The 25,672-nt window shown below is 33.0% G+C and overlaps 2 protein-coding genes across 2 annotated transcripts; both read left to right on the forward strand.

Annotated features, from left to right (window-relative positions):
* Nucleotides 1-274: 274 nt before the first annotated feature.
* LOC134232524 (uncharacterized) lies at nt 275-5,029 on the forward strand. Its single transcript, XM_062714503.1, has 5 exons — nt 275-335; nt 862-930; nt 1,325-1,387; nt 1,565-1,840; nt 4,686-5,029. The coding sequence occupies exons 3-5, from the start codon at nt 1,342-1,344 to the stop codon at nt 5,027-5,029; spliced, it is 666 nt and encodes a 221-aa protein (XP_062570487.1). The 5' UTR covers nt 275-335; nt 862-930; nt 1,325-1,341.
* A 1,875-nt stretch (nt 5,030-6,904) lies between these two features.
* LOC134232523 (uncharacterized) lies at nt 6,905-19,920 on the forward strand. The gene is made up of 5 exons (XM_062714502.1): nt 6,905-6,980; nt 7,260-7,559; nt 16,502-16,738; nt 18,559-18,621; nt 19,850-19,920. Exons 1-5 carry the CDS (start codon nt 6,905-6,907, stop codon nt 19,918-19,920), a joined length of 747 nt encoding a protein of 248 aa, XP_062570486.1.
* The last annotated feature ends 5,752 nt before the right edge of the window (nt 19,921-25,672 follow it).

Here is a 25,672-nt window from a genome sequence, read left to right on the forward strand (position 1 = left end):
TCATGAACATGCATTTTGGTATTTGCTATTTGTTTTCAAAAATAAAATTTGTTTAAAAATTTGTGTTGGATTGATAACTTTTTAAAACTTTAAAAATATAATAATTAAGAACATGGCACCTGATCCAACCTCTGATGTTTTGGAGGTCCGTGTTTTCTCTGCTCCTATTTTGTATTGACTATTGGACTTTTGAGCTTGAATACTTTTTGCTATCTCCATAAACTTAATGTTAAATTTCATTTGTTGATGACATAGAACATTTTTTTAAGATCGGAGCCACCATACATCAGGAGTAAGCAGAAATTTGAACCAGAGACCTGTGTACACTCGCGAAGGTTACTTTATGTTTTATATTCATTAATATTCCCCTCTTTTTAAAATAATATTTCCAAATATTTTTTTTTTGTATTTCCTTAAGACTTTTTGTCATCCAAAATTAACTAAACGTAAGAAAATTTCATAAATTTAAACATACTTGTACTCAAAAGAATCAGGTTTTTTGCAATGGGGTATAAATAAACAGATTTTTATTCCATGAAATTTATGTTCCTTAGTTCCCCTGCAAATAAGAATAATTTTAAGCAGAATTTTACAGACCATCTGTATAACATTGAGAACATTTTAATTAAAATAACATAATTAAAAACAGTCAAATTAGGCAACTTATATTTAATTTTAAATGAGAAATGTTAGGGTTGTTTGTATTCAAAGCTTGTAAAGTAGTCATGATAATCGAAAAATTCAAGTTTTTCAAATATTTAACTTTAATAGCATGGTATTGATTACTACGAAAATAGGGATTTTTCATAAAAAGTTAAACGGTATTACTGTTCATGGGACTGATTTTGATTTCTTTTATAGATGGTTATAGTAGTACGTTTGAGAGTGATCCATCTATTTATCTATCTGCAAATATCCAACACCAAGAAGGTAATTCCTTGTATTATTGCAACTTTGCAATATAACATTTCTTCAAAGACAAAATCTTGTAAATTTTTGTTTTTCTTATTTACAAACTCTGTGCACATAATATTTTTAACAGACCATTCATCTTATCAACCTTTATAATATCAAATATATGTCGCACTATATAGAATTTTGGAGGATTTTTTTTATTAATGATGCTTACAACATGTTTGTCAGTTTATCTTTAATTTATTTAGCTTGTTAAAGTTTCTTTTCAAGTAAGTTGAAATTTTTCAATTGTGCCCCTTTCAAATACGATACTTATCAAAATAAGCTTAATGGAAAAAAAAGACAGAGGCTTGTTAATACGTCTTACACGAAATGATGAAGAGATTATACCAACAGGTATATTTTGCAGACAATGTTGAATCAGAAATGGAGACGGATGAGGATGTAGATGCAAAGGAAATGCTCTCTGACGGTAAATTCGTGGATATTGAAAATTATAAATAGTTTATTGATAATTATATCTTAAATAATTACAGTTTGTCAACAATATCCTTTTTCAATGTATAAATTATTTAAGAATATTTGCCTGTTTAATGAAAAATATTTTAAAGAAAAGAAAATTTACAATGTCAATAAGTCTATTTTACAGAGACAATGATTCGGCGAAATTATCGATACCTTAAAGATGAGATTGATCCAAAATACATAGTTGACGATCTCATTGAAAATAATATCATAACCGACAACGAAAAGGAAGAGATCTGCAACCCATATAAAGCCAGGCACAAAAGAATGGACATACTTTTGAAAATTCTTTTACGAAAATCCAGTTTTGAACATGGTTCTTTCTTATTAATAATGAAAAATCTTTACAAGCATGTGGCTGAAATTTTAGAAAAGACTACGGATTTCACCAAAAGAGACGGTACGTTGGAAAATATCTTTCTTCATAAATTTTTAGACCTGTTACGATAGCCTATTGGTAGAGCGTTTGCTTCGTGATATGCAGGCCTGGATTCGATTAAAATTCGCGGCGACGCATCAAACCTAATACGTAAACATAGGCAGTTACTGTTTTTTCGCCAAGCGCTTGGCATTATAAGTGAAAGTCATGAGTCCCTTTTCTAAGGAAGGAACTCTTTAAAATCATATGTAAGTTTTGAATGTTTTTAATATCCCAAAAAACCAAAATGAATTTGAATATACATATATACCGGCATATTGGACTCCAAAATTTCATAAGAATCCTTGCAAACAAAGATATGTAGGGGGTTCTAGTAAATGTTCAACCAAGCCTCTATCTTCACTCCTCACTAGGATAATAACAATAGTGAATAAAAACTTCAAGAGTACTGTGCAACAATATATTCAAAAAGTGGTGTGAATTAGATGTGGATACTTAAACATTCCAAGAAACTTTTGGTCAATTTGAAATCACAAGTTTTCACCAAAATCATCAGCTTTTTAAAAACTTACGACTTTTCAACTTAAAACACAACCATTCCCTACGATAAATTAATGTCCAGGCTTTTTGATATCATCGACAGCTGTTTTTCAATAAAAATGAAACTCGTAAATTTACTTACCTTGTTATTGGTCATTTGCAAGTTATTTTGTTAAAAAACATTCTGACTGTACACACAAGTATTCTGAAGTTGACATCAAAAAGATACTTCAGTTTCTGATTGACAATGTCTATATTCTTTTTGGAGACCATGTCTTCCAACAATCTATTGGAATTCTCATTGGTACCAATTGCGCTAATTGTTATTAGCAGACATATTTATGTATATAACTATTTATATAAAGCAGAATTTGTCCAAAATCTTATGCTCGACAAGAAGAAAACACTTGCTCTGGCCTTCAACTGTGCATTTAGATATATCGACAAAGTATTCTCAATAAAGAATGGTAATTTCCATTCTTATGTCTATACGATATATCCTGGTGAGCTTAGGATAAAAGATACCACAGAGTGTGACACATCTGTTTAATAATTGGATATTTTACTTGAGAAAGACGTGAATGGTAATCTAACAACCAAGCTCTATGATAAACGTGATGACTTTAACTTTTTTCTATCGTCAACTTCCCTTACTTATGCAGTAATATACATGTACCTTCATCACCTGCATACGGAATGTATATATCTCAGTTGATTCGATACGCAAGAGTATGCTCTACGTATGAACAATTTCCAAAACGAGGTATATTAATGACAAAAGAGTTGATGAAACAAGAATTTCAGCAGTCTCGTTTTAAGACATCATTTCGTATATTCTATGGCCGATACAATGACCTTGTCAGCAAATACAATTCATCATTGAGTTAAATGCTGACTAACGTTTTTCATACTAATTGTTGGTATATAATTAATACTCTGAATTGACGACGGATTTTTTCGTTATTTTCCGTTCATGACAAGGAGCACACGGCGGGAGTGACCAGTTTGCAGGGGATACTCATTCGTCCATGGTCCCTGATTCCAACTCCGATGTTTTGGAGGTCCGTGTTTGCTCTATTCCTATTTTGTTTTGTTTTATGGACTTTTGATCTTGAATACTGTTCGCTATCACCATATGTTTCGTTGTGAATAGTAAAGATAGGGGTCTGATAGAGTATTTGCTTGACCTGGCAATGTATCTTTGTTTGTAAAGATTTTTATGAAGTATAAGAATCCAGTATTGGCATATCGAAATCACCTCGGCTAATAAGGATATAAAAAGGACAACCATATAGAAATTCCAAAATATTATTGGAGGACCTCGTCTCCAAAAACCACATAGATATTATCAATTTATCATTGAGAAATTTAAACATCTATGAAATATGGAAGCTCCATGTCAATCTAAACAACACAAACCAGGAGCAGAGCAATTATGGACCTCTAAAACATAAGAGGAGGGATCAGGTGCCATGGAGGAGTGAGCATCCCTGTATATGTTTTGTAGAATCAGAATATTTTTGCTAAATGTCAAAATATACCAATTACAAGGTATGTTTTGTGTGTTCCATTTTTATTGAAAACGCATCTGTCTATAATGTCAGAGTCTTGACTTTAATTTTTCGTGGGGATTGGTTGTATTTAGTGTTGAAAATTCTTCTTTTCGATGCTACTGATTTGTTACCACTTTATGCTTTGAAATTTTCTTAAAGTATCCATATCTGATTGATACCGCTATTCAAAGAAATTTTTTAGCACATTCAGGTTTACTTTCACCACTGTTAATATTTGATGAGGTGTAATGAAAAGAGGTTTGGAAGGACATTCTATAAAACCCGCCTTGGTTCTCTTTTTAAAGGATTTTATGGCGCTTAGAAATTCATTAAAGATAAAGTAACTCAAACTCACTGTTGTTGTTGAGAATGTTATAATTATTTCAATCTTATTACTTTCAAAAATTTCCTAAAAAAGAGAACTACGATTAGGTTTGAAAACCTTTAATAGAATTAAATCCAAGTCTCTCTAAAATTCAATTTTAATGATTGATTTTAAAGAAATAGATGGTTACCTGCCTTATTAACTGGGTGATGTACATATTGATCAGTTAATATCCTTTTTTATTTTATATGTGATGTATTTTATATGTGAATTATTGAAGATAGAGGTATATAATTAGACATTTCATAAAGTTCTTCACTTCAACCGTTAGATTTAATTAAATTTTTAATCAAATTTGAATTATTTTAGTTAATGTGTTAAAGCCACATACAACTAAACGCAAATATAGCAGTGGAATCATGAGTGTTTTAAAACAATTTGATTGTAGAAATGCAAGATCTTGGAAAATGGATTGACCGTATAAAACATTCCAAAAAATACCTTTCAAAAACGATCAGCCCCACCAGTACAGTTGATTTCCTTTTGCAAGAACTTCCCGAAAATGAGTTTTCTTTAGATATGCATGACAAGATTTTGCATGAAAATCGCACTGTGTGTGAGCAAGCGAATTTAGCACTTGATTTCATAATAGAGACAAGAATTTCATCAATTCTTTCTTGCTTTTTGGAATCTTTACCACATGCTCAACACAATAGAAGTGGAGAAGAGATAATTGCCTTACTGATGAAAGCAGGTATATGGTTTTTTTATTTGATTACTGTAGTTTCATAAAACTAATCCGTTGGATGCCAAGGGAACTTTTCTCCTTGATATGTGGGCATTATTTACTGTCTATAACGATATCAAAAATTAAAAAAATATGCAATCAATTTAATAATAAGATAAAGTAAAATTATGTACTCAGTACTTCTAAATTTTAATATAATAATAAATTTCTTGCAAATAATCAAAAATTGTACGTGGCACTCGTATAATGATTAATATTTTTCTGAAATGTTCATGCATCGCGTCGTTAACACATCATTAACATGTCTCCTTCAAACAGATTTTTTCGTAACTTGGCGAATTTTAACGGCCAGGGGGGTAAACTGTGTTAACAAGAATAACTTGTGTACGCAATTTAAGAAATAAGTACCTTGATAATTTGAGATAGCACGGTATGTTTTCAAAGACTTTTTTTTCAGATTTATTGTTAAATATATGGAAAATATTTTAATAGAAATCAATTAACAAATGTTAGGTATTAGATCTGACATTTTGAAATCATACTTTTGTTTATATAATTTTATAATTATAATGTTTAGCGGAAATATTTTTTCTTGATTGATTGATTGTATATTGTTCAACGAAGATTCATGCAAAGACATGGAGATCGATGTAAAATTCCAACAGTCATTTAATCCAAAGAAAAAAGCCTTACATGGTATGTAATATTTCTATTCTCAAATTTAATTTATGGCAGAAAGGTAACTATACTGATATTCCTTATAAAGCTATGTACAGAAACATTAAATTTAAAATATAACCTATATTATCCATTTGCCAATCCAATGAATTTTCCTGGAAAAAATGGAAAAGTTTTGATACGGAAAAACTCAGTAAATCATGAAAGCACTGCATAGAAGAGAAATATAAAATAGTTTAATAGTTTACCGTCTAATTACTTCTCTTCACAAGGTTAGTCATGTATTTAAGAAGCCATGTGCATGTATAAAATTACATAATGTTTCTTGTCAGGAATAGCCAAGGAATCCTGTTTCAGAGCTGTCGAGATATATGTTTGAATTCGATTTAACATATATATGTAGTCAAATTTGCAAAAATTCGGTAGACCAACTTTTGATTTTTTATTTAGAATTTATCTAGAATTACAAATTCGGCAAGCCTTTCATAGCAAATTTAATTCGTTATGATGAATTCAATAAATCTCTTATAACAGAAAAAATGGAATTACTGGAGATCACTAAATTTTCGCGACACCTTATTTTCCCGATATAGTCATTGACTCTTGATTAGCGAGACAAAATTTTCACGAATTGTGGTTATTGCTCTATAAAATCTTATGAAATACTATTATACGCGAGAATTTAATTTTTGCGAGCACACTGTCTCGCGTAATTACGCAAAAATAAAGTTCTCGCGAATAAAAAGTGATTTACAGTACTTTAGGGTTCATCATAATATGCTGGGTTTTGAAATGTTTCCATAAGGATTTCTTTTATTCGTAATACTTTGATCTTAATATTATAATATTGCATGAATGACATTGTGTTTAAGAATTATTTATTTGTAGTTAACTAATTTGATAAGATTCGGAACACATGTAAAAGTCGTCCGATTTTAATTTGAAAGTATCATATAAATGTAACAATTTACCTGAAGGCAATGTCTACACCACACCGTATTTCAACAGGTTCTACTATTAGAATGAGAATAGAAGGATCCAGAGATCTTGAAGAAGAAATAACAAATGAAATCAATACAGACACAAGGATTGAGGAAATTACAAATAAAATGCTTCACCTTAGCATAAAAAATGCTCATTTGGGATCAGTCGTTATAATAGTTAAACCATTGACTGAAAACGCCCTTCAGGTATTGGACAGCAACCGAGTCAAATTATTTCTTCAGGAACTGTTTTCTGATATGGATATTAAATTTCCCGAAGAAGGCCTGAACATTCGGGTTGAAGTTTTCATAGGATGTGATGAAAAATGTAAAAGTAAGAATATGCCAATATTTTCTATCTTAATGCTATCATATTGTCTATATTTTCTATCTTAATGCTATCATAATGTCTATATTTACAGTCAATACCGGAAATTATTGCCATTTTAAAGAATTTTATTTATACAAGAAAATTAAACGTACATTCAATTATTCAAGTTGTTGCATATCATTCTGACGAAAATACATATAAAGATCTTTTTAGCGTATTTAGCCAATAATCTTCAACTTTTATCACCGTATTCATTAATGTAGCCTATATTTTTAGTTTCAGGTGTTGAAGACATAAATATTTGTGAACTAGATGAAAACAAAGCATTGCTTTTAGATGAACTAGAACCACTGAGACTTGTGGAGAGTGAAAATATTAAAAGAATGCTAGATGATGATGAAATTCAGCAAATTGAATTACAGCATCAGCGTCGACAAAGGGTGACCGTATTTTTAGAAATGGTAGAGCAAAGGGGAAGAATAGGACTGGAGACACTTCTGCAGGAGCTTAAGTCAAAGAATGAAGAATATATTCTTAGTAAATGGGTTTCGAATAGCAAAATGTTGAACGCAACACAGAAAGGTATTTTATGCTGACTGACGTTTTTCATACTTAACTAATTGTTAGTTCATTAATTATACACTGAATTGACGACGGATTTGATATTTGATTTTGTATCGAAATTGATTGATTGATTGTATACTGTTTAACGTCCCTCTCCAGAATATTTCACTGATATGGAGACGTCACCATTGCTGGTGAAGGGCTGCAAATTTAGGCCTATGCTCGGCACTTACTGCCTTTGAGCAGGGAGGGATCTTTATCGTGCAACACCTGCTGTGACACGGGGCCTGGGTTTATACGGTCTCATCCGAAGGACCGCCCCATTTAGTCGCCTTGTACGATAAGCAAGGGGGTACTGAGGACCTATTCTAACCCGGATCCCCACGGGGTGTATCGAAATTGTATTGTATGTCCATTATATATACACTGAATTGACGACGGATTTTTCCGTTATTTCCCGATCATGACAAGTAACACGGCGGGTGTGACTGGCCGGCAGGGGATGCTCACTCCTCAATGGCACCTGATCTCACATCTCATGTTTTGGAGCTCCGTGTTTGCTCTGCTCCTATTTTGTATTGTTTTATGGACTTTGATATTGAGTACTGTTCGTTATCTCCATATACTTCATCGACACATTGAATCAAGCTTACATGAAATATATAGGGTTTTACGTTGCGGGTTTAAATCCGACTGCGGGACATTGAGACTCATTCTCTGGATGACACAGTATCAACTGAGGTCCCTTGTCGAAGTAGGTGTTTGCACATAAAAGATCCCTAACTATTCAATGGCCCTAAGTACAGATAAGTGTTATGTATGGGTCAGAATAACCCTAAATGCCAGCAAAGATCAATCACACAATTTAAATTTAACAATAATTTATTAACATTAATATATACAAATCATAGAGTACAAACTTAGCAAGAATCTAAACATACATACATCAGAGTGTCCGTTGCTGCACACAATGTCCAGTGTAATTATATCCCAGTCTCTTTATACACCTGTACATCAATGTTACTTATACGACAAATTATTGTTTATGCATCGAATTGACAGGGTATTTATATAGTATCATAAATCTAGAAAATTCTAGAAGTTGTAAGTACATGATTTTACTGGAAAGTTCTGGACATACACAAAGTTCAAGAATGTTCTTAAAAAAATGACCGAGCATGTTGACCACTCTGGAATGTTCAAGAAACTTAATGTTACTAATAATAGACATGATGAAACAATACAAATACAACACACCTCACAACACCTCCCCCCTTATAAAGTTTGAATGTCAATGAAAACTTATATTATTAAAATAAAATATATGTACATTAATACAAAATCTAATTTGTTCATGATACTCTGGACAAGGCATCTGCAATAACATTGCCTTTGCCTTTGATATGCTTAATTGTTATGTTGTATTCTTGTAACAACAAACTCCATCTAGTCAGTCTTTGATTTTTGTTTGACAATTTATGCAAAAATGTCAGGGGGTTGTGATCAGTATATACAAGAATTGGATGCAATGTAACATTCAGATAAACATCAAAATGCTGTAAGGCTAACAACAAAGCAAGGCATTCCTTTTCAATGGTGGAATACTTTTGTTGACATTTTGTAAGTTTCTTTGAAAAATAAGAAACAACTCTATCTACCTTATCACTATGTTCTTGAAACAAAGCTGCCCCGATTCCAACATCACTAGCGTCAACAGTAAGCTTAAATTGCTTAGAAAAATCTGGAGTTGACAGAACTGGGTTGCTCATAAGGACAGATTTGATTTTATGAAAGGATTTTTCACAATCCTTTGTCCATTCAAAGTTAACCCTCTTTTGTAAAAGATTTGTAAGTGGACTAACTACTGAGGAAAAATTTGGACAAAATTTTCTGTAAAATCTAGCCATGCCCAAAAACCTCATTAATTCTTTCTTGTTTGTAGGAATCGGGAACTTTGCAATAGCTTCCACTTTAGCCATTATGGGTGTAACATAACCTTGACCTACTTTATGACCTAAATACTCTACATAAGCATGACACAAAATTCACTCTTTTCAAGATTCACAGTTAAATTTGCTTTAGCTAAAATGTCAAATAAAGTACGCATGATTCGGATATGTTCGTCCCATGTGTTGCTGTATATGATGACATCCTCAATGTAGGCCTCGCATCCCTCAAGGTCTTGAAGAAGGGAGTGAATCATCCTTTGGAATGTAGCCGGTGCGTTTTTCATGCCGAAAGGCATTACTTTATACTGGTAAAGTCCATCTGGTGTAGCAAAAGCAGATATTTCTTTTGATCTTTCTGTTAACGGCACTTGCCAGTGTCCTTTCAACAGGTCAAATTTACTGACAAATTTCGCGTTTCCAATGTTGTCAATACAGTCATCGATTCTAGGTATCGGATATGAATCAGTTTTGGTAACAGAATTCACCTTTCTAAAGCCTGTACATAATCGGTAGGAACCGTCCTGTTTTGGTACAAGAATACACGGTGAGCTCCAATCACTTTTACTAGGTTCAACAATGTCATTGTCCAACATGTACTGCACTTCCCTTCTTAGGTACTGCAATTTTATTGGATTGAGACGGTACGGATGTTGTTTGATAGGCAGAGCGTCGCCAACTATGACATCATGACAAGCTGCATTAGTTTTCTTTGGAACATACGAAAAGATTTGATGATACTCATTCATCAAGTTTTTAACTTGTTCTTTTTGGTGAATGTTCAGATGTCCAAGTTTGGCTTCAAAATCAGCCAAAATTTCTGAGTTTTTCAAGCAGACACTCTGATTACAATCTTCCTCATTCATTTCTACACTCGTATCACTTTCAATATAATTTTGAACAGTCTTAGCATTGGCTAAAGTGGAAACTGGTTTCACAGAATTTCGGTCACACCTTTCAAAATACTCTTTCAACATGTTAATGTGACAAACCCGTTTCTCTTTACGTCGACCTGGTGTCTTAACTACATAGTTTACATCACTAATCTTGCTTTCAATTTCATAAGGGCCATAAAATTTGGCCTGTAAAGGATGACCAGGAATAGGTAAAAATACAAGAACCTTATCACCTGGTTTAAATACCCCATTTCTGGCATCTTTGTCATACCACATTTTCATTTTCAACTGAGAACTCTTCAAATTTTCTTGTGCTAATTTACAAGCATTGTAAAGTTTTTTCTTTGAAAGCAGACACATAATCTAAAAGATTTAGATCACTAGTCTCAGTCAGCCACTTTTCCTTCAACAATTTCAAAGGACCTCTCACCGTATGACCGAACACCAATTCAAAAGGACTGAACCCAAGAGACTCCTGGACTGCCTCTCGTGCAGCAAATAGTACAAGATGAACCCCATCATCCCAGTCTTTCTCATACTGATAACAATAGGTCTTCAGCATTGTTTTTAGGGTTTGATGAAAACGTTCTAGCGCTCCCTGGGACTCAGGATGATAAGCAGTTGATCTATACTGCCTAATACCCAACTCATGCATAACTTGCTGGAACAATCCTGACATAAAATTTGAGCCTTCATCCGACTGAATTGCCTTAGGTGCTCCTACAAAACTGAAAAACTTGGTTAGGGCCTTAACTATGCTCTTTGCCTTTATATTACTACGATGTATGGCTTCAGGAAATCGAGTGTATGTACACATAATGGTAAGTAAATACTGGTTCCCAGATCTGGTCCTAGGCAAAGGTCCTACACAATCCACCAATACTCGACTAAACGGTTCTTCGAAAGCTGGAATGGGATGGAGAGGGGCGGATGGTATCTTCTGATTCGGTTTACCTACCATCTGACAAACATGACATGACTTGCAAAACTTCGAAACATCCTTTCTTAGCTTAGGCCAATGAAAATGACTTAAAATCCTATTATAAGTCTTATTGACACCTAAATGACCTGCCATAGGTGTATCGTGAGCTAAACGCATGACATCTCGACGATAAGCAGCTGGAACCACTATCTGGTGAACAACACGCCACATTTCATCTGGGGAAGCGTCAGGTGGTCACCATTTTCGCATAAGGATACCATCTTTCATATAGAAACACTCTCCAACTTTAGTGGTCTCTTCTGGTGGAAGTGCCCTCTTACTAAGTTGAATGATATCTGGGTCTTTATGTTGTGCTGAAAGTAACTGCTCTCGGCTTATGATATCCTTGCCTTGGCTTTCTGGTAGATTTAACTCATCTTCATCACCACTAAATTTTGATAAAGGTTCATTCGTCACCGACTTCTTGATATTGTGTGGTTCCATGCTTGATTGAGTGCCTTCAAGGTCAGATAAGAAAGTGTCATTCAAATCAATATCAATAGAGGAATTCGTCTCGTCAAAGGTTTCAGTACGGTCTGCCTCCATTTCTCGTCTTCTGGCCATCGCTCTAGTAACAGCACAGGCTGGATAAATGTCATCATCTTCATCATCGCACATGACATTGGAAGTGATTTTCTCACAAACTATAGGATCTGGTACAACTTTTCCACCAGCTAAATCGTTGCCTAGCAACAAAGAAATGCCTGGAACGGGAAGAGTAGGTCAAACTCCTACGATAACAGGTCCAGTAACTAAATCTGACTTCAAGCTAATTCTATGCAGGGGAACATCAATGACGCCTAGCTCCACACCCTGTAATAAAACTGACCCACCAGTAGAAGTCTGCTCAGACAAAGGAAGCACGCCCTCTAACAATAACGTCTGTGCAGCACCAGTATCTCTCAAAATCTGGACAGGTTTAATTTCGCTAGAGTCACCGAGTGAAACAAATCCCTGAGACATAAAAAGCTTATAATCCTCCATAGAATCAATAGAACCGGACTGTGAACCCTGGACATCAGGAGTGTCAGAACAAATCGAAACTAAATCTTCTCTATCACCTCTAACTGCCGCACAAGCATGTGGTTGAGTTTTATCAAAATCATTTTTTCTCTTAAGTTTAAAGCATTCACTGATCAAATGACCTTTTTTCTTACAATAACTACAAGTAGGAAGCGACCCTATTCCAGAAGATCCTTCAACACGTCCTGGACCGGATTTAGAACTTGGGATGAAGACTGGAGACTTGTGCAAGACTGAGACCCTGAACCACTCTTTTTATATGTGTCTGAATTGGTAGGATTACTGCTAGTCTGTGATCTTGATACAAAATTCTTTTTATGAGACAGAGCATAAGTATCAGATATGACTGCTGCCTCTTCAAGAGTTTTCACATTCTTATCTTCTAAATGTGTTTTCAAATCTTGAGGAACACATTCCTTAAACTCTTCTACCAGGATGACTTGGCGCAAATTAGCAAAAGTTTTATCAAGTTTCTTAGATCTAAACCAGTGATCGAATAAATCTTCTTTCTCACGTGAAAATTCAACAAATGTTTGATTATCAAACTTTCTATACTTTCTGAACTTTTGTCTATATGCTTCAGGTACTAATTCATAGGCTTTTAATATTGCTGCTTTGACCTTCTCATCGTCTGAACTCTCAACTACCCCTAGTGCAGAGTATACCTCAGCTGCTTTGCCAACCAGTACACTTTGTAACATCGTTGACCAAACATTTTGTGGCCATTTAAGATTCTCTGCTACTTTTTCGAATTGAGGAAAATATTTGTCTACAGATTTTTCTTGAAATTTTGGAACTAACCTAATATTTTTTGCTGCGTCAAATTCATTCTTGACAAATGACGGTTCTGGTTGGTGCTGTAATCTTAATTTCTCTAACTCAAAGTTCATTTCACGCTCTTCTCTATCTACTGCTAATTTGTCTAATTCAAATTTCCGTTCACGCTCTCGTTCTTCTCTTTCACTTTCTCGATCTTCTCTTTCTAATTTTTCTCTTTCAAATCGCATTTTCTCTAACTCTACTTGAAACTGATATTCTGCCATTTTATAAGAGCCTAACTCTGATTTAACTGTATATTCTGAAAGATCGTAGTTTTTAAAAAGATGTTTTCTTCTACTAGTTTGTTTGCAACCTTAATTCTAATGTCTTGCTTTTTCTGAGAGGATTTAACATCTATCCCAAAATGCAAACCTAATGCGATCAAGTCATCCTTTTTTAACGTATCAAAAACCTGAACACTTGGTGAATTAAGAAAGTCTGTGACCGAAAATACGATGTTGATTTCTGCTGGCTTATAATTTAATTTAAAGTTTCAACTAACAAAATTCTGACAATAAACTGCAAAAATGCAAGAAATTCTTTATCCCGGACGAGCCCCCAATTCTGTTATGGGTCAGAATAACCCTAAATGCCAGCAAAGATCAATCACACAATTTAAACTTAACAATAATTTATTAACATTAATATATACAAATCATAAAGTACAAACTTAGCAAGAATCTAAAAATACATACATCAGAGTGTCCGTTGCTGCACACAATGTCCAGTGTAATTATATCCCAGTCTCTTTATACACCTGTACATCAATGTTACTTATACGACAAATTATTGTTTATGCATCGAATTGACAGGGTATTTATATAGTACTATAAATCTAGAAAATTCTAGAAGTTGTAAGTACATGATATTACTGAAAAGTTCTGGATATACACAAAGTTCAAGAATGTTCTTAAAAAAATGACCGAGCATGTTGACCACTCTGGAATGTTCAAGAAACTTAATGTTACTAATATTAGACATGATGAAACAATACAAATACAACACACCTCACAACATAAGAAATAAATTTAATTGCGGGTTTCGACCGGCAAGTACTGGCCTATCAATAACTAGCAAGTAAAGAATCCTAGAAGCAGAAGGGAAGTTAAAAAATCAAACAGGCTTCCTATTAGATTTTTTCCCTCAGAGAGATGCACTCTCGAAGTCATTGTGTTTTAAGAATTGTTATCATGTCAACTCCTATGGCAATACAGAAATCCAGCAGGCCTGCTTATGAAAATTTTCTAAGATATGGCTTAAGACATGTCTTTGGATATTTCTTAGGACACATCTTAGGCACATCTTAAGATACGTCTTGGGGTGTAAAACGAAAGCATCTTAGGATTATCCTAAGTTAAGATGTCGTAAATTCCATCTTAGGCATTTATTCTTTTTCTTTTTTGTAAATGAAGCACTACAAGAAGTCCCTATTTCAAGTTACCATCATATGTAGATGTGTGTGTGGGGGGGGGGGGTAAGCTCCCTTTAGTTCTTTAAAAGACTTTACTTGTTTTTTACTTTTTTAGAAAAAAACAATCGAATGAAATTTTGATCCGCTTGCATACTCCTACGCTTAGGGTAGCGACTAGCGAGTATGCGAGCAAATCTAGCATCTAAAGTCATATGCGAATACTATTTTGTATAATTACAAGAGGCATATGGGCCTTATAGGTCACCTGAGCATCATGCAACAACTTTCCAGTGATTGAATTTGATTCATGTTTTAAGCCAGATACTATGGCATTCACAATTTTGAAAGAGGCACCACTGATCATCATAACTATACACTTAGCAATTGCTTAGTCTGGTTACTTAATACCTAAAGGCAGGGTAGGGGAACAAAAAATGCATTTCAACTAATCAGTAATATTCAGCAATAATCAGAAGTGCCCCTACCACACAAGAATCCCTGACCCTTAGACCTAGGTCCACACATTTTTGAAAAGGCACCCTTGCTTTTCAAAAATATTTGATTAATACCAAGGATCAGATTTCAAACAATTAATTCATTTTCAATATATAAGTACAGCCCCCTGTATATGGTACCTCTGACCCGAGGGCCTTGAAATTCACAATTCTCGAAAATTAGGGCCCTTGCTCATAATAACTATATAGGTAGTTCAAATGCTTGATACCCAGGACCAGAGAATACAATTTTCAAATATTTAATGTATTTTCACTACATAATCAACAGAGCCCCGCTTTAACACCAGAACTGCTGACCCTGGGGCCATAAAATCACAATTTTGGAAGAGGCACTCTTGCTCATCATAACTATGTACTTAGTTAGTTATTTAATACCTAGGAGCAGGGAAGAAAATTTTCAAAGAATTGAAGTATTTTCACTATATAATCAATAGAGCCCCGCCCTAACACCAGAAACCCTGACCCTTGGGCCAGAAAATTCACAATTTTGGTAGGGGCTCTCTTGGTCATCATAACTATGTACTTAGTTATTCATTTAATACCCAGGAGCAGAGAAGATTTTCAAAGAAATAATGCATTTTCACTATATACTCCTCTAAGCCCCACCCTAGCACTAAAACCCCTGACCCCAGGGCCATAAATTTCATAATTTTGGTAGAAGACTCATTGCTTATTACAATCATGCAAACAGATTGACTGCTTGATGTCCAGGTGTAAAGAAGAAGATTTTTAAAGATTGCATTAATTTTAGTGGTTTTTGCCCCACCCCTCAGGCCCCAGAGGGGAGGGATCATGAAATTCACAATTTTTGTTTCCCTTCACTCATAAATGCTTTATGCCAAATTTGGTTAAAATTGGTTCAGTGGTTGCAGAGAAGAAGCTGAAAATGTTTAAATGTTAACGCACTGAAACCAACGCATCTTAAAGTCAATTAAGATATGACTTAAGACATGTCCGAGGTCGTCTTAAAGTAAAGACTAAGATTAGGAGGTCTCCTAATATAGGACAGCTTCGATGGACTCACTTAAGACTAGGATATGTCGTAAGACCGTCTGAAGATATTTCTTAGTCCTAATATTTAAGATAGCTTCATAAGCATGCCTGCTGGCGTTTAGGGTCTCATTCGAAAGATCCATGACTTTCTTACCATAAACGCCCTACCACTCGGTTCTTTTATTTTACTTTTGGTCCGACACCTTTTTCGGATCTTCCAAAGCAAAACATTGACTTTGTCATTATAATCAGATGGGGGACTGGGGAAGGTATCATTCGAGGAGCTCAGAGGAACCAGTACTTACCTCTAGTTTCTGTTACACTTTTGTAGTTTTTTTTTATATGACTACAACAAACCAAACATTTTTCCCATAGAGAATCTTCGAAGATGTATTTTGGAAAACTTCGAAAAGATAGCTGATGACATAGACGAAACGATAAGTTCCTTGACGATTAAAGCTCAAGACGAGAGATCATACAAAAGTGGCAATTTTGTGCTCAGTCAGGCATTGAAATGTGATAAAACTCTCGTTCGATTTTACTGTGCAGCAAAAGGAACACGTATAGAACGTCTTACAAGGAGTGCCCCTGCCAGACTGGGAAGGAGAAAAAGTATGTAAACCAAAGAAAAAAATCAATATGTTGAAAAAATTCGATGATAAGCAATTTTTATTTAAATTGTTAAAATCTCCGCAACACTCTGACTTATACGCGAATACTACTGATACTGGTTGGAGAAAAATGCATAAAGCAACTGGTTTTCCAGTGGCATGAAAAATGTAGAAAAAAAGAACTTTTATTGAAATTAATAAAAGGTGTGGCCGCCTTTTGGAGGGCCTTTTTTCCTCGTAGACAAATTAAGCGTTAATGTAAATTGACCGCAGATGTACTGTGCTTGACCTTGCTACTGAAATTGGAACATCATATGAAAAATTGGGGAGTATTTTTGTAATATGAGTGTAATATGAAGATAATTCGGTGCGTAAAAAAAAAGAATGGAGAATAGGGCAGCATTCTGTAGAATTACTTAACCGAATTTGACATTAGGACGAGATGCCTATGTAACGTGACGTGACCTACTTAACTTTGCGTTACGTCGAAGTCTCCTCTTGCTTTTATAACTTTATCGTGTGACCAATTATTGGTAATTTGAACGTGGTGAAATTTTCCAGCATTGTGGATATTGACTCTTTAATATAAATATGCCTATTAATTGCTTTCATCAAATCATGATAAAATTTATGAAAGAAATTCAACGAACTTTTGGATCAACTATCGTACTTATGCTAAGGTATATTATACGTATTCAAAAATAAAATAACTCTTTCATTTTTGAATTTATTCAGTAGGATCATCAAATAGATTTCCTGGAATGAGGAACTACAAGAATCTTTTGAAGAAAATTAGAACTCGTGGATATATATTTTCTGTTGCCCCGAAAAGTAAGAATTCGTTTTTTAAACATTGATTCTACATCAGATTCAGATTCTTTCAAGCAATAATGGCTTTATAAAATGATTTTTAAAAAAAAACTTTTCAATTTCTCGTGATTTTCTAGAAAGCACAGTTTCAGAACAGTCAACAAGAAGGCCCACGAGGGAAAGTCTTTTCACAAATCTATCTTCAAAGGTGTTATTTCCTATTTACGTGTTTCCTGTCTTTGGTTGAAACAAAATATCTGTTATTATTTTATCTTGGATATTGATATATATCAATTTATTATTATTTCATTTTTACAGACGCATTTCTCCGCTACGGATAATGACATTGCGATTACCCATTCCCCTCTCATAATTAGTCGTTATGCAAATTGGAAACCGAACGAAGGACGTATGTGCTACCTCATTGTCTTGACACATTTATTATTGATGAAAAATCCTTTATCCAGTTATTGCAATACGAATCATTTTCTTCGATATGAGTTGGTTCTTGATTTTAAAAAATCTCTTTATATGAGTAAGCTTAAGTTTATAATTTAAATAAATATTTAAAAATAAGATACTAGTAAGAAATTTCTTTCTCATTTTTCATCTTTATTTCAAAAGTAGGTGGAAGTATGACAAAATGTGAGGATAAACTGCCTAATCCACGGTCTTCAAGGACAGTTTTTTACCCAAAAGCCTTGGTAATTGGTGGTAATATTAATTTCAGTAATGGACTTAATTTTCTTGTCAGATACCAGCGGAAAAATTAATTAGAACGGCATAAAGTCTTGAATTGGTAATTTTCTATATAAAGAATGGTAACATTTGAAGTTTTAGTTTAAATAAATAATGCTTATCCATTCCTCAGGGGGAAAAGAAGCGATTATATCCAAAAAGGCAAAAAGGTAAAATTGATTAGAAATTCTCTCTTTTTAATGAAAGTTCACATATTATTAATATGATTATTCTCCCACTCGTTGATGGCCTTTTTTATCTTGATCTTTGTAGAACCAGACGACAATCATACACGTTCCCATCCACTTAGTAACAGAGATGCTCTTAAGTATGATGGTACGTGAAGGCAAATGACTGATAAACAGATTTATATAAAGTGGTACATAACATGAATAAGTTGGTTTTTTTCTTTTGTTTTTATGATTTTCTTTGTCCTGAGTAATGGATTTTGGGATTACACATGTATATACTTTAAAAAAATATAGAGGTTAACTTGTATATATGGTCTAATAAATGCATAGTATATAACTATTTTTTCATCAGGAATTTTCGAGGAAAGCAATTCACAACCATGGAGGTTTCAACCGGTTAGTATAAGTAATGTATTAATACCTAGTACACATGACACATCTTGACAGAAATCAAATAAACATTTACATCAATCTAAAAATTTAGTTTTTTTATCAAAGATTTTTAAATATAACATTTAAAAACGTTCAAATTTAAACAATTTATCAACAATATATGAATGTGATAAACAAAATGATTAGGTTTAAACTTTTTATATTATAATTATGGTTAAACTGGCAAAGAGGTACGTTCACTGACTCCATGAAATGACCCTGTCTATATTCCAATGATCAAGTCCGAATGTCCTGTTTCAAAAATCAACAGAAGGGACTGTGTGCTTTCATTTCCTATTAAAAATATCTAGAGTCCAATTAATGAAAAATAGGCTTTGTGAAGCAGTCATGTTCTTGAATTTTGAAGAGAATGAGTGATTGAGTGATTTTGAGCATCTTCAACTAATGATAATAATTCGACTCCAGCCTGAGATCCAAAAAAAAAAAAAAAAAGATGGATTAAAATAAAATTAAACATTTTGGATCAGAGGTTGGGGGCTATGTAAGATACACATGAACAGCTTACACATTTAGCCAATTTTAAACTTTTTAAAAAAGATTTCAAGAAAATGACACAATTCATGACGTCATAATTTATGGACTCGTGAGAAAACTACGTTTACATATTTTTAATTGTAAGACAGTCAGAGTTTAAATGAAATTTAGCATGTTATATTTTCAACTAAAACTGATCAGTTCTGACGTTTCGGAACAGATATGGCCAAAACAGGCCCTAAGTGAAACTTGTTCTTTCAAGTATTAGAGTAAAAACAAAGATTGCTTATTCATTCCGCAGGATGGAAAGCAGAAATTTCATTTTCGAGGAAAAGAACAAGGTATGACTTCATTAGACATTCTCTAAATAATGAAAGCTACTTACAGTATATATTATAAAACCCTTCCTTGTAAGTAACTTTTATATCTTTATTTGTTCATTGTAGAATATGATCACAATGAAACGCGGACTTATCCACTCAGTGGCAGAAATGAACGTATGTATGATGATACGTGAAGGCAAATAACTGATAAAAGATTTCTATTTAGTGGTACAAGTACTTAAGTTGTTTTGTCTCATCTATTTCTTTCATTTTCATGACTCTCTTTTTTTTGTCTTGAATACAGTGAACTAGTAAGTTGGTTAATTATATTTGCTCAAATAAATGCAGAAAAAACACAAAATCTCTTGGAGTTAAAGGGTTAACTAATGTTTTTTTTTTCAGGAATTATCAATGGAAGAATGTTATCATCATGGAGGTCTCATCCGGTTAGTATTAATAATGACATTAAACAGAGTACTTAATACAAAGCAAATCGTTTTTATAAACAGGTAGTCTTTACATCAATTAAACTAACATTCACATAAATCCACTAGTTTATTTACATGTATTTTTAAAATCAAATATATTTTTAAATTCATAAATACAAATAAAATTTGTTCTAGCATATGATTTTTGTGCCACTATAACTGCAAAATTGCTTCTCCGTTTGCTTAAAAAAATCAGCATATTTCTCAACATAGACGGTTAAATTAAGAAGAAATGATACAAACAAAAAAATGGATGCCTAGTTGGTATATATTTTTTTTTTACCTAATTTCATTGCAAATGATGCAAATTATAGATTTCGAGAAGATAAAGAAATTGTAAACCTTCTGTGATGTTCAAAATTACACCCTTCTGAAACTATCCTTATTATTCTATACAAATATTTTTCATATTCCATGTTAGTGCAACTTTGAATAAAAAATTAAAAATTACGCGGTGAAATTTTTATTTTATTCACTTAAACATGACCCAAGTTATTATTTTTAAAATTATTGACAAAAGATTGCATCATCTGTCGTTAAATGTATAGGTTCTTGAAGATCACTTGCCATTGCTGAAAAATGAAGAAGTCGAGAAAGAAGCACGGTTTAAAGGTAATGGACTTTTGCTTTATTCAACTTAAAACAAAAAATAACAGCATTGCTTGGAAATTCTCAATTAGTACCTATTCTTCGTATTTTTCTCAAACACGTTTCAAAAAATTATATTTGCATTTTCACTGCTCTCTCCCACTATGAACGTGTAGTCATCACCTGCGTTCATAGGAGTTTAGACGCAACTGCTTCTAGCTAGCGCGCATCATGGAATATGCCAGCAGAGCAACTGCTTTTCATAACGCCATGTTCGCTGAATAACGTTGTTTATTTCTTAAGTAAATTGACCTTCCAGCAGTCATTTAAAATCGCATCCTAAATTTACCTAACGTACGTGTTTGTAGTAAAAAAAAACGTAGTAGACCATCATGCTTTTCGACTCATTCAAGAGATTGGACCATTGTTTGCTGTGAGCATGAGAGATCACGTGATCATAAATATTTCAATAAGAGGCGGTTTAATATCCGACTCGGAAAGAAAATAATTTTTATCAAATGACATTTCATAACTTTTAAAAGTGATGGAACGGAATTGTCTTATTTGCAGAAAGTATATAAAGTAATGAGACACCACTTATATTTATTTCTTTAAAAATAAAACACTAGTACGGCATTTATATCTTTAAGTGTCTTAAAGAATATTTGAGAATAAATCAAAGGGGTGAGGCATATATGTACGCCACGTATAATATATTTTACTGCTGAAGAAATAAGTTTTGGATTCATGGCACCTCATCCAAAAACTGGTATTTTTAGAGGTCCTTGTTTGCTTTACTTTCTATCTGAATTGTTTTAATGGAGTTAAAAATGTGATTACTGTTCCTTATATTGTATTTCATTATACTGCTCTTAAACTGTTTTAAGAACCATGAGTGAAATACTAGTACTTCTGATTCGACGCAATACAAAATATTATTCATTATTAAGTAAGGGTTTATCCCATCTTCATATGCTTTACTAAATTAAGTAAATAAAATCATATTAACCGGGCGTGAATGAATACCAGTAGTCTTCCATAACACCTGATCCTTCTAATATTTTATAGGTTCGTGTTTTTAGGTGTTTGCTCTGCAAACAAAAACAAATAGACACAATAAAAATTATAAACAGCTATTAGTATCATTTTCAGCATGAAATATGATGTTTAAGCATAATATTGCTCAGTAGATATGTTATTAGAATGACATGAACAGTGATGAGATTTCTCTTTCCTTTGAGTGACTTTCATGGCAGCCACCAATAAGATGAAAGTCACTCAAAGGAAAATATTGTCTTAACTAGTACGGAAATTCTTTTTTTTTCCTTTAGAACCTCAATTTGGATTCCAAGAAAAGAATACTTTTCCTTCATTAAATATTTCCACGGTTAGTTCTTCGATTTATTTGCTTAATTCATTTTTTTTTATTTTCTATCATTTTATAAATTTAACACTGAAGATTTTAACAAAAATTATAAAACTTGTTATATTATGATTACATATACATGTATATGTAAATTGTTTGATTATAGTTAAAAAAAACAAACATTGCTTATTTATTCTGCAGGATGAAAAGAAGAAATTTCATTTTCGAGGAATAGATCAAGGTATGTCTTGAGAAGAAATTCTTTCTAAATAAATAAAGTAACTTAATATTGTGAAATCACAAATTTTCGTTGGGGTCTAATTATCGTTGTTTTCGAGGTATGAAGAGTCCCACGAATTTATGTCCACTACGAAATGTAAAAAGTTACATACATAACTATTGAAAAGTTCACAAAACCAAATCCCCATAAACCAAGAGTTTTTACTCAAACCACGAAAATTTAACCCCATGAAAATATTGATTTTACAGTATCATCTTCGTTATGGACTTTACATTTTTATTTGTTCATTGTAGAATCTGAACTCTATCAAACGCGTTCGGATCCACTACATAGCAGAGATGTTCATACGTATGATGGTACGTGAAAGCAAATAACTGATAAACAGATTTATATAAATTGTACTTTGAGTTTTTTTTGTTTCTCTATTTCTTTTGTTTTTACGTTCTTCTTTTAAAAGTTTTCTTTGTCTGATTGAGAAGAGGACTGTGAAATATTCTAGCAATTATATAAATGCATACATTTGTTCTACATACTATATTAACTAATTTTTATCAGGAGTTTCCGTGAAAAGCAGTGTACCATCTTCGAGGTCTCATCCGGTTAGTATTAATAATGAAGTTAAACAGAGTACCTACTACATCAATCAAACAGTTTTCATAAACAGATAGTCTTTAGATCAATTAAACTAAAATTTATATGAATTAAATAAATTAGTTACTGTATTTAAATCTAATGTATTATTTTAAATTTCATTCTAATTAAAATTAAATGTTAGATCCGATCACATACTCTCTACACTAACATTATTAAAATCACATAGAGGGTCACGTCAGAGGTCAAATTCGGAACAACTCTAGAATTAATTGTTTCAAGTACGTCAACAAATATACAATTATTTTGCAGGCTACGATTTGATTGGTTTATAGAAATTGACCTCTGACGTGACCCTCTATGGGATGTTGTTAGATGTTAGTGTAGAGAGTATGCGAGCGAATCTAACGTATAATTTTAATTAGATTTTTAAAATTCCAATATAATTAAAATTAGATGTTAGATCAGCTCACATACTCTCTAGTACATGTAGTAATAAATACAAAAATTTATCTTTCCATTTTGTTGTATATGTGCCATTATATTTGCCAAACTGCTTTTCTGTTTGCCTCAATTGGAAAAAAAAAATTAACGTTTCTCACCGTAGAAATTTAATTCAATGTATAGGTTCATGAAGATCACTGGCCATTGCAGAAACATGAAGAAGTCGAAAAAGAAGCACGGTTTCAAGGTAATGGACTTCGGCTCTTTTAGCTAACAAGAAAAAACGTAATAGCAATGCTTAATGAAAAATATGTCTGTGTTTTAAAATACAGATATACAAATTGTACGTTTTGTTCTAACATTGCACACATCTACATATCTCTATATGATAATTTTCTTTGTGATTACCCTACAATTAAAAATGTCTCTATCGTCCATAGACGCTATTGAGGTATGTGATATGTTTTAGGCATTATCTTTGTTGTTAAACTTAGTTCCTTAGTCCCCAACGAAATCTGATTTATAGATTAAATTAAACAAACATTAAAAATACATGCGATATACTAATATAGAGGATATCAACATTGTGTGATTTTCTTTTGTGTATAATTGTTATTTACGTTTAAAAAGTCTTTCCCTTCAATTATTTTTACTCATTGTTTTCAATTTAAAGCGTAAGATTTTTTTTATAAATAGATATATTTTGATAAATCAAATCTATATTTTGAAGCGAAGGTTTGTGTTCGAAACCGAAAATGTTATTGTTATTTCTTAACATATTCGAGGATAAAGCAAAGGTGTAGCATACATGTACGCCACATTTTAGATAAAAACACTATTTTACTGCTGAGGAAATAAGTTTTGGATTCATAGAACCTCATCCCACCACCGGTATTTTTAGAGGTCCGTGATTGCTCTACTCTCCACTTGATTTGTATTGATGGACATTTGATTACTGTTCCTTATCTTCATGAATTTATTTAATTTTTTCTATTCTAAAGCTGATTTTAGAGCATAAGCGGAATACAAGTAGTTCTGATTGCAAGGCAATAAAAAAATTAATCAGTTTTAAGCATAGAGTTTATCCCCATCTTCATATGCTTATATAAATTAAGTAAATATGATTGCTCTTCCATGACATCCGATCCTTCCTCTTATCCATATGAGTGAAAAATTCTCGAGAGGAACATTAAAATCAAACAATCAGACTCACTTGAGCTGAAAGCTAAAGTGAGCTTTTCTGATCACCAGTTGTCCGTCGTTCATCCGTCTGTCCGTCCGTCTTTAAACTTTTCACATTTTCTACTTCTTCTCAAAAACGACTGGACCAATTTTAACTTAACTTGGTACAAAACATCCTTGGGTTAAGGGGAGTTTAAATTGTTAAAATAAAGGGCTAAATCCCCTTCCTAGGGGAGATAATCAAGAAGATATAAAAATAGGGTGGGGTCATTAAAAATCTTTTTCTCAAGAACCACTGGGCCAGAAAAGCTGAAACTAGATTCTAAATTCTAAAGACCAGGTCTTCCAGCAATCTACTGGAATCCAGTGGGAACCAATTGTGCTCCATTATAAGCAGACCTATTTTTGTATTCACATGAAGCAGAATTTATGCAAAATCTTATGCGTGAAAAGAAGAAAACACTTGCTGTGGCCTTCAACTCAACATTTGATATATCGACGACGTACTGTCAATTAACAATGGTAATTTCCATTCCTATGATACCTGTACGATGTATCCTGGTGAGTTTGAGATAAAAGAGTCTGATACATCTGTTTCATATTTGGATATATATTTTACTTGAAAAAGACATTAATGGTTATATTATCTAACAACCAAGCTCTATGATAGACGTGATGACTCTACCTTTTCTATCGTCAACCCCCCTTGCTTATGTAGCAATATACCTCCATCACCTGCATACGGAGTTTATATTTCTCAGTTGATTCGATATGCAAAAGCATGCTCTACATATGAACAATTTCAAAAACTACCGGTAGTCAAATTATTGAGAAACAAGTTGATGAAACAAGAATATCAGCAGTCTCGTTTAAAGTCATGCATTTCGTAAGTTCTTTGGTCGATACAATGACCTTGTAAGCAAATACAATTTATCATTGAGTCAAATGCTGACGGATGTTTTTCATACTCATTATTAGTTCATTATTTATTCTCTGAATTGACGACGGATTTTTCCGTTATTTCCCGATCATGACAGGGAGCATAC

Source organism: Saccostrea cucullata, unplaced genomic scaffold, assembly GCF_032062105.1.
Source record: "Saccostrea cucullata isolate Sc308-1 unplaced genomic scaffold, CSIRO_AGI_Scuc_v1 ctg4321, whole genome shotgun sequence".
NCBI classification, from domain to species: Eukaryota; Metazoa; Mollusca; class Bivalvia; order Ostreida; family Ostreidae; genus Saccostrea; species Saccostrea cuccullata.